At 35.8% G+C, this 12,883-nt stretch overlaps 1 protein-coding gene across 1 annotated transcript; it reads left to right on the plus strand.

Annotated features, from left to right (window-relative positions):
• Nucleotides 1–2,478: 2,478 nt before the first annotated feature.
• Nucleotides 2,479–12,076, plus strand: LOC140797217 (uncharacterized). Its single transcript, XM_073150499.1, has 5 exons — nt 2,479–2,703; nt 5,991–6,166; nt 6,420–6,492; nt 10,914–11,079; nt 11,625–12,076. The coding sequence occupies exons 2-5, from the start codon at nt 6,001–6,003 to the stop codon at nt 11,730–11,732; spliced, it is 513 nt and encodes a 170-aa protein (XP_073006600.1). The 5' UTR covers nt 2,479–2,703; nt 5,991–6,000; the 3' UTR covers nt 11,733–12,076.
• The last annotated feature ends 807 nt before the right edge of the window (nt 12,077–12,883 follow it).

Consider the following 12,883-nt stretch of genomic DNA (forward strand, 5'->3'; position numbering starts at 1 on the left):
TGATCCATTTTTTTTTAAAGAGTTAGTATAATTAAACAACTTATATATTAGATTAAAATAGCTTCTTTGTCTAATCTATGATTTGCCTAAGAATTGATATAAGGCTTTTGCACATCGTGTCCGGGGCCTTGAAAGACAAAGCTGCAGATCCGCTGTAGGCAGAAGCTGAAGCAATCCGAGCTGCTTTGCTGCAAGCTCTAAACCACAATCTCTCAGGTTCCTTGTTGAATCGGACTCTCAGAGCCTCGTCACCTTAATCAACTCAAAGAAGGACCATCCTTGCCGATGAAGACATCTCTTTTTGGATATTTTTCACCTTTACCTGTGTTAAAATTTTTGGTTATCTCTCAATGTTATCGAGAAGCAAACCTTATTGCTGATAAGTTGGCTAAGGGAAAACTTTATCGAGAAGCAAACCCTAAAAGCATTTTTGCTCATTTTTTAAGGTAACGATACCTTTTTTGATAAAAAGTACAGTAAATCTTTATATTATTATTTAGGAGTTGTAAGGAGTCCTATTAGGGTTTTGTTTAATGATATTTATCTTGACCAAAGTTAAGCAAGAGAGGGGCGTGACCGTATAACCTGTTAGTGTTGGTGATTGATCAAAATTACAGCTCAAATAACCCGAAGCAACATTTCAAATTTTTTCGTAGAAATGGAAAGAGAAATGAAAAATATGAATATTTTTAAAAGCAAAGGACTAGGGAGCTACTTTCAACTATCATGCAAAAGTAAAAGTATTTCTTAATTTATATTTATCTATTAACTAGATAAACTAGAGAAAATTTTAATTTTAGATCGTAAATACTGATGAAATCTTGTCTTTTCATTTTTCTCACATATTCTCAAATTTGTAAATAGTTTGCATACAAAGTAGCACCTTGAGGGCCTCTTCTCCTCATAGCATCTAATCACCCCATTTGGCTTATTCAGATAGCCTTCAAGTAAAGCTAACCCATGCAAATTGAAATAGATTCTCCTAGACTTGGTCGTCGGTGAGATGATCAATCTCAGCTAGTATTGCCAAGGGAGAGATCACTGAGTTTCGAGGACCACCCTATTCTACAAGCTCCATAAGCACCATATCATCGTAGAAGAATTACTTATAAGATCCTTTAAGACATTGTCCTTTAATAGAGGACCCAGTTAATTAGATTGTCTGAGTAGCCCTCCAACCTAAGGCAATGTTTGTTGGAAAACTAGGTTGCCCTAGCCAACTTGCAACCCATGAAAAAGACGGTCTAGGGTTGTCATGCCTTGCATGCAGAAGGGATAAGTATCCTCAACCTTGTGGACTCCACGTCTAATGACACCTCTACTAGGTAGGGCATCCACCAAACAACGCCATATGAACGTATTAACTCATGGAAGAGTAGATCTATTATTCCAGATGGTATTCTAAAAAGAGGATGTTGTCGGATTAGAGGAGCATGAGCGTCTTAGAGGAGCATGAGCGTCTTCCCTTAGCGAAAGTGACATAACCAAATCTGGTTGAGAAACTCCCAGGGGTAGTGAGCATCTTGAGAAGCATTTCTACATTTAGGTTAAAAGCGGGTCTACGGTCAATATTACGAATAGCCATAGCTATGTCCGGAGAGAAAATAAAATTGATCAAGAAGGAATCCCATTTGTGGTCACTGCGGAGATGTTTGACCTTATTGATTCCGTTAAAAAAGAACTTTGTCATTCAAATCTATATTGAAAATCGAAGAATCATATGTAATAGAAATGGATTCACCAATACCCACATGCCAGCATAGGTGGGGAAAGAATTCCCCTCTTATCTTCATTAAAGAATACCAAATCCAAGAAGCATGGGGCTTTAGGTTGGCGGCCCATAAGTGCTGTGTTGGCAAGTATCTAATCTTAAGGATCAAAGCTGATGTGCTATTAGGATTTGTTTACTTGGGATAGATGTGATGTGAATCAACTGATTCAATCCAAAATAATTATCAATATTTAATGAGGCACTAAATAACTGAAGGACAAACTTAGAATGAGAAAATAGAAAATTTCTTATTTGTGAGGGGGTTCGAAAATGGGTCTGACTCACAAAAATAAAATTCAAATGGGTTTTTAGTGCAAATAACTCATATGACTCTAGAATTCTAAATTTTCAACAGCGACTAATTTACTTATAATATTCTATTTTCTAAATATAATATTCTAATTTGATTAAAGATGTCTTATATTAATAATTGGGAAAATATGTCGGACCCAATCCGATTCAAACCGGATTTAGATTTAAAAGTTCCTACCTAAACTATATACGAATTTAGATACAGGTAGAATTTTTGGAAAAAATATGGATACTGATTTGGATGCGTTTAAACAATTTGGGTACGGATACAAATATAAATGAATTATTTGGATATGGATATCGATATCGGATATCTTTTTTACCCGTAAAATATTTAAATAATATACTTATACTACATATCTTACCCGTTAAAAGCCTAAATCCGACCCGTTTTTCCCATCTTCACAATCCTCAATCTACGCAAGTCATCGTCGAAACCAAAAGCCGTATCTAGCCGCCACTGAAATTCCCGAAGTCACCACCCTACCTTTGCCATCTTTAACTCCTCCTCCGTCGCCATCAACTCTCCGGCTCTCCGCCGGTATCAAGATCCGCCTCCTCCCTCCTCGTGCTCGCCGTCACCAAGCTTCGCCGCCATCGCATCTCCGTCGTCACACAAGGTACATCTTTCTATGAATACATAAAATTAATTATTCAGTTTGTCTATAGTTAATATGTAATAGATGACATATCAGTTAAGGTTCTTCTTGTCGATGATCAGAGACCTCTTTTATTTCTACCTTTTGCTTTTTAAGATTGTTCAGTTTGTCTAGAGATTCAGATTCTAATTTTAGGGCGTGGCTGTCTTGTCCATTTCTTAAGGAAAAAAATCCTCCTTCCAAGATTATAGTTATTGCTTAATATGCATTCTTTCTTCAACACGCTGAACTGAATTGATGCCTAAACTGATAGAAGTTGGTCACTTATATTATTGCTACCTGTTACTGCTCATTTCCGATGCCCACCGAAGCGACAATTCTTGTTCTGGATCATGTGCAAGTATTTAGGCAAATGACAAGATGATGACCTCTTGTTAGCTTATATGTAGGGAGGATGAATCTTCTTTGAGCACTATTCTCTTCTGTTGTTGACATTTTTTTTTATCTCGTGGATAGTGTTTGCGGCAAGTTCTAGATAGTATCAATTTTATCTATGAAAAGCCTAAAACCCGTTAGTAAGATTAGGGTTGTCATCATGTTGGTTTGAGCAAGTTGGTCAATTTTATACTTGTTAGCGGTAACGATCTGATTCTAAAGAGTCATAAAAACCCCGATCGAAAATAAATAAATAAAATAAACTTACAGATTACAGAATGTAAAATTCTGTATAGTCGAGTCTAGTGTTGGACACTATCTCCTTAAGACCAATTTGCCCTTCACCGATTGTTTCTAGAACAGTGGACATCGGTCTCTCATAATACAACGACTGTCTTACATTCGAAAGGAAGCAGCTATTCGAATTCCTTATTGAACTTAAACTGTGTTGTAATTTCTCTCAAATGCAGACTTAAGAGTCAAACCAGACTTAAAAGGAATGAACCAAAATTCAGTGTGTAAAAAATTAAGCAAATTGACAGCCTATTTATAGAATTAAATAGGCTCGACGAAAGGTGCGACTGATCACGAATGGATGTACCATTTCGAGTCTGAAACCAATTAACAGTTATATTGTGAAGGGATGCACTATTTCGGTCTTGAAACCAATTAACAGTTATATTGTGCAGGGATGCACTATTTCGGATTCAACCAACTAACTGATTAACCCTTCTAATCGAAGGGACATACCACTTTGACTTCGGGTTCAACCAATCGGACCTGACCCGAACCTGACTAGATTTGAACCTATATCAGGTAAAAATTAAAATTGGATTTGACCCATGCGTGCGAACCGTTCGCACCGAGCCCACAAAATAGGTACCATTTTTAGGACGCAAAGCCCATAAGAAGTTTGTCACTTAGATACCATACTAGTATTTCTCAAATATCCATTATAGTATTAAACTCATTTCTCTTTATTTTTCATTGTCATGATGCTCACTTTAGAGTCAAGTTTCATTCATTTCTCTTCATGGATTTGACTAAGTGAATATATGACAAGAAATTATTTTTTAAATTAAATTAATTCCACCATTAAATCATCATTAATAATGTGTGGGCTCCACTTAAAACTTAGCTCAAAGTTAATAAAAATTTATGTCAAACACATAAAATTTCCAACAATACTAAGATGAACACAACATGTTTATTACATGGGTTGTGTAACCCATGTAATGAATGAGTTGTGTTCATATGACACATCTACATGACATGGACAACATGAAAATAGACAAGCTGGTTACCCACTGACACAACTAGTAAACATGATAAGCAGTTTAACACAATAAAATCACACACAATAGAATATGACATAATTTGCTACATTGAACAATTTATAGTCATAAAATTAATCAACATAGTATAAAATAACAAACCCTTCACCACATTCAACAAACTACATGCATTTGTGCCAATTTCAGAAGAACTGCACTAACCACAAGTTAAAGTACTAATGTGTCATCATCACTAAAAAAATAATCCGCCATCACTGATATGTCTCTGGTATCATCGATTCACAAATAGATCACAAAATACAAGCATATCAAACTTAAATACATGATCAAAATGCTCTAATTTGGCAAATAAGGTGAAGGAAATGAAGTGACCAGTCTATCCCACACTTGCTTCAAGCTTGGACCACTGCAGTGATTGAAGCCTCCATCATTCATTCTCTTGAAGAGTATCATCCTGTTCCTCGCTATTGAACTTTGCAGATGAATAAAAGAGATGGCGATGTTGACTTTGTAGCTTCTGGTCATGCTCTCAAACATTGGTAAATCCTTGAACGGCATGCACCCCTTTATGTAGGGCCACAATGACTAATTGTAGACAAGAACGATAGCTCAAGCACCAAGAAATATGCAAATGACAAATTGTTACACAAAACAACCGGTAAATGAAATTTAGTGTAGTTGAATCAACATGTTGTTATTGGGAGTTCAAACCTCTCGATGCATGCCCTCTCAAACCTTAGAAATAGAGGAAGGAGATGTCCATATGGGAGAGGAATAGTCGTCCACGCTGCCATGGCTCCTGGATGGAGTGATTGCTGTGAGTAAATGGAACGATCAACAGTTAGGTGCTTTAGAAGCCATAATATATAATACTGTTCAGGAGGGATAGAGGAGGATGGATCCGGTGAGGAGCTCCTAGAGCTATGATGGAGTGGCCATTTCAATAAAATTTGGGCCTTTGGGGCAGCAAGCATTAGGGTTTAGGGTGACATATGTCAGCTATTATATTCAGCAGCTAGCCAGCTAAAATAAGTTAAATGGATCACCGGCAGTAACTATGTCTGGTAGACAAAATTTATTTAACTTATGCAGGTTAATTGGGTCAAAAGGGTTAAAGCTCTCAAATACGAATACAACTTAAATAATAAATTGGTTAGACGGGTCAACCATTTATGACATGCATCCGATTATACCTAAGGTTTGTAATGGGTTAACAGGTTGGGGAAAAAATTGCCACCCCAACCTAAGAAGAGTCTTAGGTTCATACTCTTGACTCTTGAGTGCTTCAAGCTGCAGATTTCGTCTTTCTAATTAAGCAAAAGGCATATACTAGTAGACAACTCTTTATTTAAGTGTTTATGCTTGATTTACATGCTATGCTTCCATCTATCTTTTTTGAGATTTCGGTAATCTTTTATTTTTGTTTATTTTGCATGCTGTGCTGGCCAGTGCAGATCATTTTTTTTATGGACCCTGCTGATTAAGTCATATGAGTTCGCAGCAGAACTCATTGTCGTGCTATTTTATTTTATTTTTATCCTTGGATGCTGAAATATCTCTTTTCACTTATTCAAGCAGAAATTTGGAGATGGGAACATGGAATTCTTTGTGGCAGACATCAAAGACATTTATATCAACTTATTTAATTGGTACCACCATAACAGATCGGTACCTGACCATTGTTCCTGTAAGGGGTAGTTCCATGGATCCGACATTTGCAGCAAGTTCCACTACCTTTCCTGAATCTTTGAGAGGTAACTTTTACTCAGTTGACTGACTCAGTAATCTGAACATAGGGATGAATTAGCTTTTCCTTTAATATTTGAAAGAGTATGTCCTATTTACTTATGCCGACCAAGTTCCACTACCTTTGGTGGATCTTTGAGAGGTAACTTTTTTCTCAGTTGACTGATTCAGTTATGTGAAGATAAGGATGGATTAGCTTTTTCTTTAATATTTGAGTGAGTGATCTTGCATTTACTTATGCTGACCAGTAACATGAAATAGGTGATCTTGCATTGGCCGAAAGGCTCTGCCTTGAAAAGTATAAATTCTCACATGGTGACGTGATAATATTCAAGTAAGTGTGTTGTTGTTGTTGTTTTTTTTTATTATTATTTTTTTTTATTTTAAGAAAGTCAGAATGGATCTATTCCCTTGCAAAACCAAAACCCTGCATATACCTATTTGGTAGACATAACAACTAACAAAATTCCTGGCAAGAAAAAGTAACATCTCACCACCAAAACCTCACAACCACCAGCTACACTAGTATACCCATGGCCAAAAAAAAAGCAAGTATATTATGTAACACAGAACAGAAGACAAAACAAAATAACTCAGTCATCCAGATTGACAGTATCCTTTTGCTTTACATAGACTTGAATTCCAGACTCTCCTTTGTGCCTCCTCCCACCCTAGTGCTGTCGAAGTTATAAACGTTATTAATGTGGTGAAAGAGAGGTGCACTGGCTTCTTAGGAGCAGCACTTTGTAAAGTTCTCTCTGGCCATATGCATCATAAAAATGTAGCCATCCAAATCTTCCAAATATTTTTTTTGCATCTTTAATATCTCTACACTTCCCCAGTATCCTGAGGTCCGCTATTTATCTAGGATGCTTGAAATGGTCCTATACTTATCTTTACACAACACTTTCTTAGCGAAATTACACTTCAAAAAGAGCAATTAGCTAATTCATCCTTTTTACAGAAACTGTATTTGCGTCACCAGAATAATCCCTCCTGGCCAAATTATCCTCTGTCAATATTCTATTGTTGCAAGCTAGCAAGAGAAAGGCTTTATTCTTTAGAAGAATATTCATTCTCCATAACCCTGGTATCACCCAAGCAATTGTACCACCATTATTTTAAAATTTATATAATGATTTGACAGTGTAAATTTTATCGGTACAAAACCTCCATCCAACTCTATCTCTCCAATTTCTGTCAGGTCTAATAGAGTTTAACATGTGCCTCAGCTGTTGTTCCTCTTGTATTAATATAGTATTAAAAGAATCTCCTATACTTTATTTCCGATTGAGTACCATCCCACATCTTCATCACAACAATTTTCATCCTAGGTTGTTGCAAACAATAGGAAAAGAGTGGCATTGGAACACTCCCTCCAATAAATATCAGTCCATGACTTAACATACTTCCCATCTCCTACTTTCTTAAGAATACTAGCTTTGAAAGGAAGGCTACTATGTGTCACACCCCTCCAAAGAGGATAGATCAGAAAAGAAACTTCTACACTCTGTTTGAATGGAGAGAATATGAGAGAAAGGAAGGTTAGAGAAGAGAAACGGAGAAAAAAAAAAACTCTTTCTCAGTTTATTTGGTTGTAATCGAGAGAAGAGAAAAGAAAAATAAGTTTACTCCGTTTGGCTTATCAAAAGAAAACAACGAAAAATAACAGAAGAGAGCATGTTTATTATTATATCATTTATCATATATATAACCTAGCACAAATTATAATAGGCTTAATTACATTTTGCCCCCCTGTACTTTGATTATATATCACTTTGCCTTCTGTATTATAAAAGCGTACAAATGCTCCTGTAGACTTTTAAAATGCTGCAACTAAACTCATCTGTTACCCTTCCATGAGTTAAAACTCACATGCCAAGCACGTGAACATTATATTATTTTCAGATAGACTTAATTACCCTCATGAAGACCAAAAAAAATAATTTTGGACAATTTTGCCGTCATCTCCTTCCTTATACTTCCTCTTTTTTTTTTTCCATGCCATTTCTTTCCCAAGCATTTTTTAGTTAAATCTGCACTTCTGAATTTATCTATTGTTATATACAAAAAGAAAGGACTTCATCAAATTAGGCTTCTTGCAACTAAGGAGCAAAACAGAAATATGCAAACATGGCATCTACCATCTATAAATGACTCTTAAAATTACCATTGGATGTTGTAAAAACTATGTAAGCAATAAAAAAGGAAGCTGCTATCGTGAAGTGATTCCAAACCATCCCTTTCCCAAGCATTTCAGTTAGATATTCACAAAAAATAATACGACAGAAAAATTGGGAAGGAGACTATTCCAATTATAATCAGAGCATAAACTCCTCTGTCTCCTTGTCAACATGAGAACTACACCTAACCTATATACCACAAACTTTAGTTCATCTCTTACACTTTGCCGAAACTGAGGAATGCAGACGGGTTCTTCGATGCTTGAGTATCTTGGCATCCTTAAGAGGAAAGAGTTTAAGGGAAGTTCTGTATGGAAATGAGAGTGGCAGATTAAAGAGGAAGAAGAGAGAAGAAGGGAAGTAGAAGAGAAAATGTGATGAGAAAGGAAGAAGAGAAGATGTGATGAGAAAGGGAGAAGAAGAGAAGATTAGATGAGAAGGGAAGAAGATTGGTTTCTCTCATTCTCTCTATGTGGGTTGGTGGTAGGTAAGGATGGATAGGTAAATTTATATTTTCAGTAGAGCAAAGTATAATTAAGCCATTATAATATCCATATGATTACCCTTCAACAAAAAAAAACATAAACAAGTTATAATATCCATAAGCTATAATATACTGTAAATAATATAATAGAATAGCACGACATATTTGAAATGTTAAAATATGAAAAGGGTTTATGTTTTCTTTTCTTCCTTTCTCTCCCTTTCTCTCTATTTTTGGAGAGAGGAAAAAGTGACCATTAGAGGCTATTATTTTCTCTCCCTTTCTCTTCCTTTCTCTCCTAAAATCCAATCCAAAAGAAAATTATTTTCTCTCATAACCTTGTCTTCTCTTCTCTCCTATTATCTCCATCCAAATAGGGTGTTAATTTGAAATCCTCCTTTCTAATTTTGTTGTAATTTCTCTAACAGATAATATCAGCCTAGAACTGGTTTTCTGAAAATAATAACGTTCACGACCATTTAGCCAGCAACTCCACATTCATCTCCTGAATGCTCAGAACCACGTAAATCCTACAAACCCACTTCAATTAGCTTAATAATATTCTTTAGCATTTTCCCTAGCTCTCCATAAAAGCCTGCTTCGAACCTGATCAATTCTCTTTACAGCCCACTTTGGAATGACAAAGAAGGATAAGTAATATAGAGGAATAGAACTAATCGCTGAGTTCACAAGAGTTGGTCTGCCACCTAAGGAAAGCAATTTTGCTTTTCACCCAGCAGTTTCTTTTCAATTTTTCAGTGATGTAAAGCCAATCTTGCTTCTTAGTAGTACTCTTATGCAATGGAAGACCCAAATACTTTTCAGGGAGCTTCTTCACCTTACATATTAAGAATGTTAGCAAATTTCTGCACTTCACTATTAACACTTCCCAAGTAAACTATTGAGCTCTTATTTAAATTTATAGTCAATCTTGAAATGCTCTGAAAACATTACAGTAAAGGAAAATCTTTAGGACTAAAACCTCATTGCTTTAAAAATCACTAAGGTATAATCAGCACATTTGAGATTCACCATTCCACTGAGAACTTCATTACTTAAAAAAGACCATTCTGCTTGGCGTTCTCTAGAGTTCTGTTTAAACTTTCTGTAGCAATCAGAAATGGGAAAGGAGGTAGAGGGTCTCCCTACCTCAGCCCTTTCTTATATTTAAAGTAATTATTCAAAGCATCACTGAAGTTCACAACTATAGAGCTAGAAGAAATAGAAGATTTCCCCCAAGTGATCCATCTGCTCTTAAAACCCCTTCCCCTTATCACTTCTTCCAAATAATGCTATCTAACATTATCGCAAGTTAAGCCCTCTTTTTCTTTTTCTTTTTCTTTTTTTTTTTTTGGGTGCATGAAAAGAACCTTATGGCACTAGCCAGACAATCCAAAATATATCTATTTTTAATAAAAAGCATTCTGTTTTTTTCTGTTTCTTTTTTTTCTTTTTTCTTTTCCATTACAGAGCTGAGTCTGTTAGTTAAAACCTTCATAAAAATCTTTAAATTGCTATTGATTAAACTTAGAGGTCTGTTATTCCCAAACTCTCTTGACACCAATTTCCTTATGAGAAAGATCATGGCATAGTTAAGACAGTAAATCCTTACCCCTTAAACCAGTCAGTAAGTGGAGCTATCAAATCACCCTTAATCAGATCCGAAAATGATTGATTAAATTTCATAGAGAAGCCATCAGGGGCTATATCTGTCCCCATCTAAACTGCTGCCTTCAGTTCCTTTTTACTGAAGGGTGAGTCCAAATTTTCAGCATCTTCACTGCATAAATTACTGCAGTTCTGCCAAACATCATTTTTTTAATTTCAATCTGCAATCATCCACACTGCCAAGCAGGTTCTTGTGAAAGCTAGTCGCATGCTCTTTTACGATTTCATCCTCTGTTGGTCAATTTCCAGATTTCCATTAATCTCCATGCTGCTTTTCCTTTTCCTTCTATTAGCAATTGTGTGGAAATAAGTAGTATTAGAATCAAGTGGTCAGATGGAGACAAATAAAGCATTTTGACTCAGATTATTCATGCTTAATGAGGATCCTTGAATTAATCTTAATTATTTGCACTTTTGCAGGAGTCCATATGACCATAAGCGGATATTTGTGAAGAGATTGATTGCCTTACCAGGTGATTGGATCCAAGTTCCAGAGTCATCCGAGATACTGAAGATCCCAGAAGGGCATTGCTGGGTTGAAGGTGATAATGCAAATTCCAGTTGGGATTCGCGATCTTTTGGCCCTGTAAGTTTCATCAGGATCACTGTCACATTTAACTCAAAATTAGAGATATTTAGGAATTAGGAGTACTCCTAAATCATGGTTTAAACAATTAAACCTGTTATAGATATGGTGGATATCTTACTTTAGGTTTTGAAGCTCCCTGTAGCCCAAACACACCCACACACCCTGAAAAGGCCCCTGGATTCCCCTTTCCATTCCTCCTCCCTCTTTTTCATCCCATTTAGCTCCAGTACAATCCACCTCTCTCCTCTTGATCAGGCTCAGGCTTGTAAGGTTCAGCCCAATGAGCACCCTTTACAAACTGAACTCCTCGACTCAGTCTTGATTCTTGAAATATCCCAATCCTCACAGCTAATAATATTTTCTTCTTTCTTCAGCCCAACAAACTTCTCAGATTGACAGCCCACAAAAGTAATAAACTCTTATGCATCAGACGTTTCTTTTAGCCCTTGATCCTATCTTAACTTTCGCATAAATCAAGATTACATTGATAGTGAATAACATTACCTTATTAAGTCATGATTTATACTGGAATATTGTTGCAGATTCCGTTGGGTCTAGTGCAGGGAAGGGTGACGCACGTAATCTGGCCTCCCCAAAGAATAAGTCGAATTGAGAGAAAGATAGTGGAAGGTAGAGTTTCACCGCTTTGATTTGATACAAGTGGATATTGTTCTTGGATCCATTTTCTACCTACAGTTTTCATTGACATCGTTGGTAGCATCTGGGTACATGACAAATATATTTGTGCAGAGTGTTTATTCAATCGATATTTCAAGTTATTACAACACTAATCTTTTCACTAAAATGAATTCATGTGTTTTTCTTCCTCCTGGAAAGGACTTGTAATTCTAATTCTACTAAGTTAACTTATACTTTGGAGTTGCAACATTATCATTGTTATGTAGCGGAGGAAAAGAGGCTTGTTGTGTATAAGGACATTGTTGTCAAGGATTCCAATTTGGCAAATATATTGCACACTGTAATGTCAATTGGAGATGAGGTTTCCTCACACAACATAATTGTGCTTTAAAAAGCATGGAAGTACAGCAGGATTGCTTTAGTATAACTTGCGGAGAAGGATGCCTCTCAAGGGCGAGCATGCTTCGAAGCAAAAATGGTCATGCCGGTTGGCTTTCCCGTCGCTGACTAGCATTTGTCATGTGGACGGGGTGTGCCAGCACGAGCTGCAAGACATTTGAAATAGATTGTATTAATCCGAAATGGAGTTATTAGAATGGTAAAATTTAAAATATTATGAGGGTTTTTGTGACCAACATGATGTCATGTGAAGCTCTTTTCTTTTAATTTCCATTTATCATCATGAACTAATTTTAGTTATTTGTTTTAACAAGCATGATATATTATGTGGAGTGTATTTTTTATACAAGTTTTTCTATTTCTATCAATTAATCATTAATCAACTTTAGGTGTTATAAGTGTGCTAATTAATCATTAATCAACTTTAGGTGTTATGAGTGCACTCATAGGATGAAATGGCAAATATATAGGGTCAAATTTAATAGAAAAATTAATAGTCTCATTTTAATCATAAGCAAGTACAGGAAGTAATTTTAGACATAAGTAAGTTGTTAAAATGCATTTAACTCTCTCTCACTATATATATATATAATCTATCCATCCCATCAATAAGCAGTACCTGATGAACAATAACCAATGAGCAATACCCAGTGAATAGTAATTTTAGGTCAAAACATATATCAATATTTCTTAACCATGTTTTATGAAAAATATGTTTAATATGTTAAAATTAAATTTAAAAGGCAAAATAGTAATTCTAATG

Source organism: Typha latifolia, chromosome 11 (assembly GCF_019914945.1).
Source record: "Typha latifolia isolate L0001 chromosome 11, TyphaL0001v2, whole genome shotgun sequence".
In the NCBI taxonomy this organism is placed as follows: domain Eukaryota; kingdom Viridiplantae; phylum Streptophyta; class Magnoliopsida; order Poales; family Typhaceae; genus Typha; species Typha latifolia.

Excerpts from the sequence above, each read along its gene's own strand:
- LOC140797217 (XM_073150499.1), top strand. The coding sequence starts at position 6,001 with ATGGGAACATGGAATTCTTTGTGGCAGACATCAAAGACATTTATATCA. Across the intron at positions 6,167-6,419 it reads CTTTCCTGAATCTTTGAGAG|GTGATCTTGCATTGGCCGAA; the intron begins GTAACTTTTACT and ends AACATGAAATAG. Across the intron at positions 11,080-11,624 it reads ATTCGCGATCTTTTGGCCCT|ATTCCGTTGGGTCTAGTGCA; the intron begins GTAAGTTTCATC and ends ATATTGTTGCAG.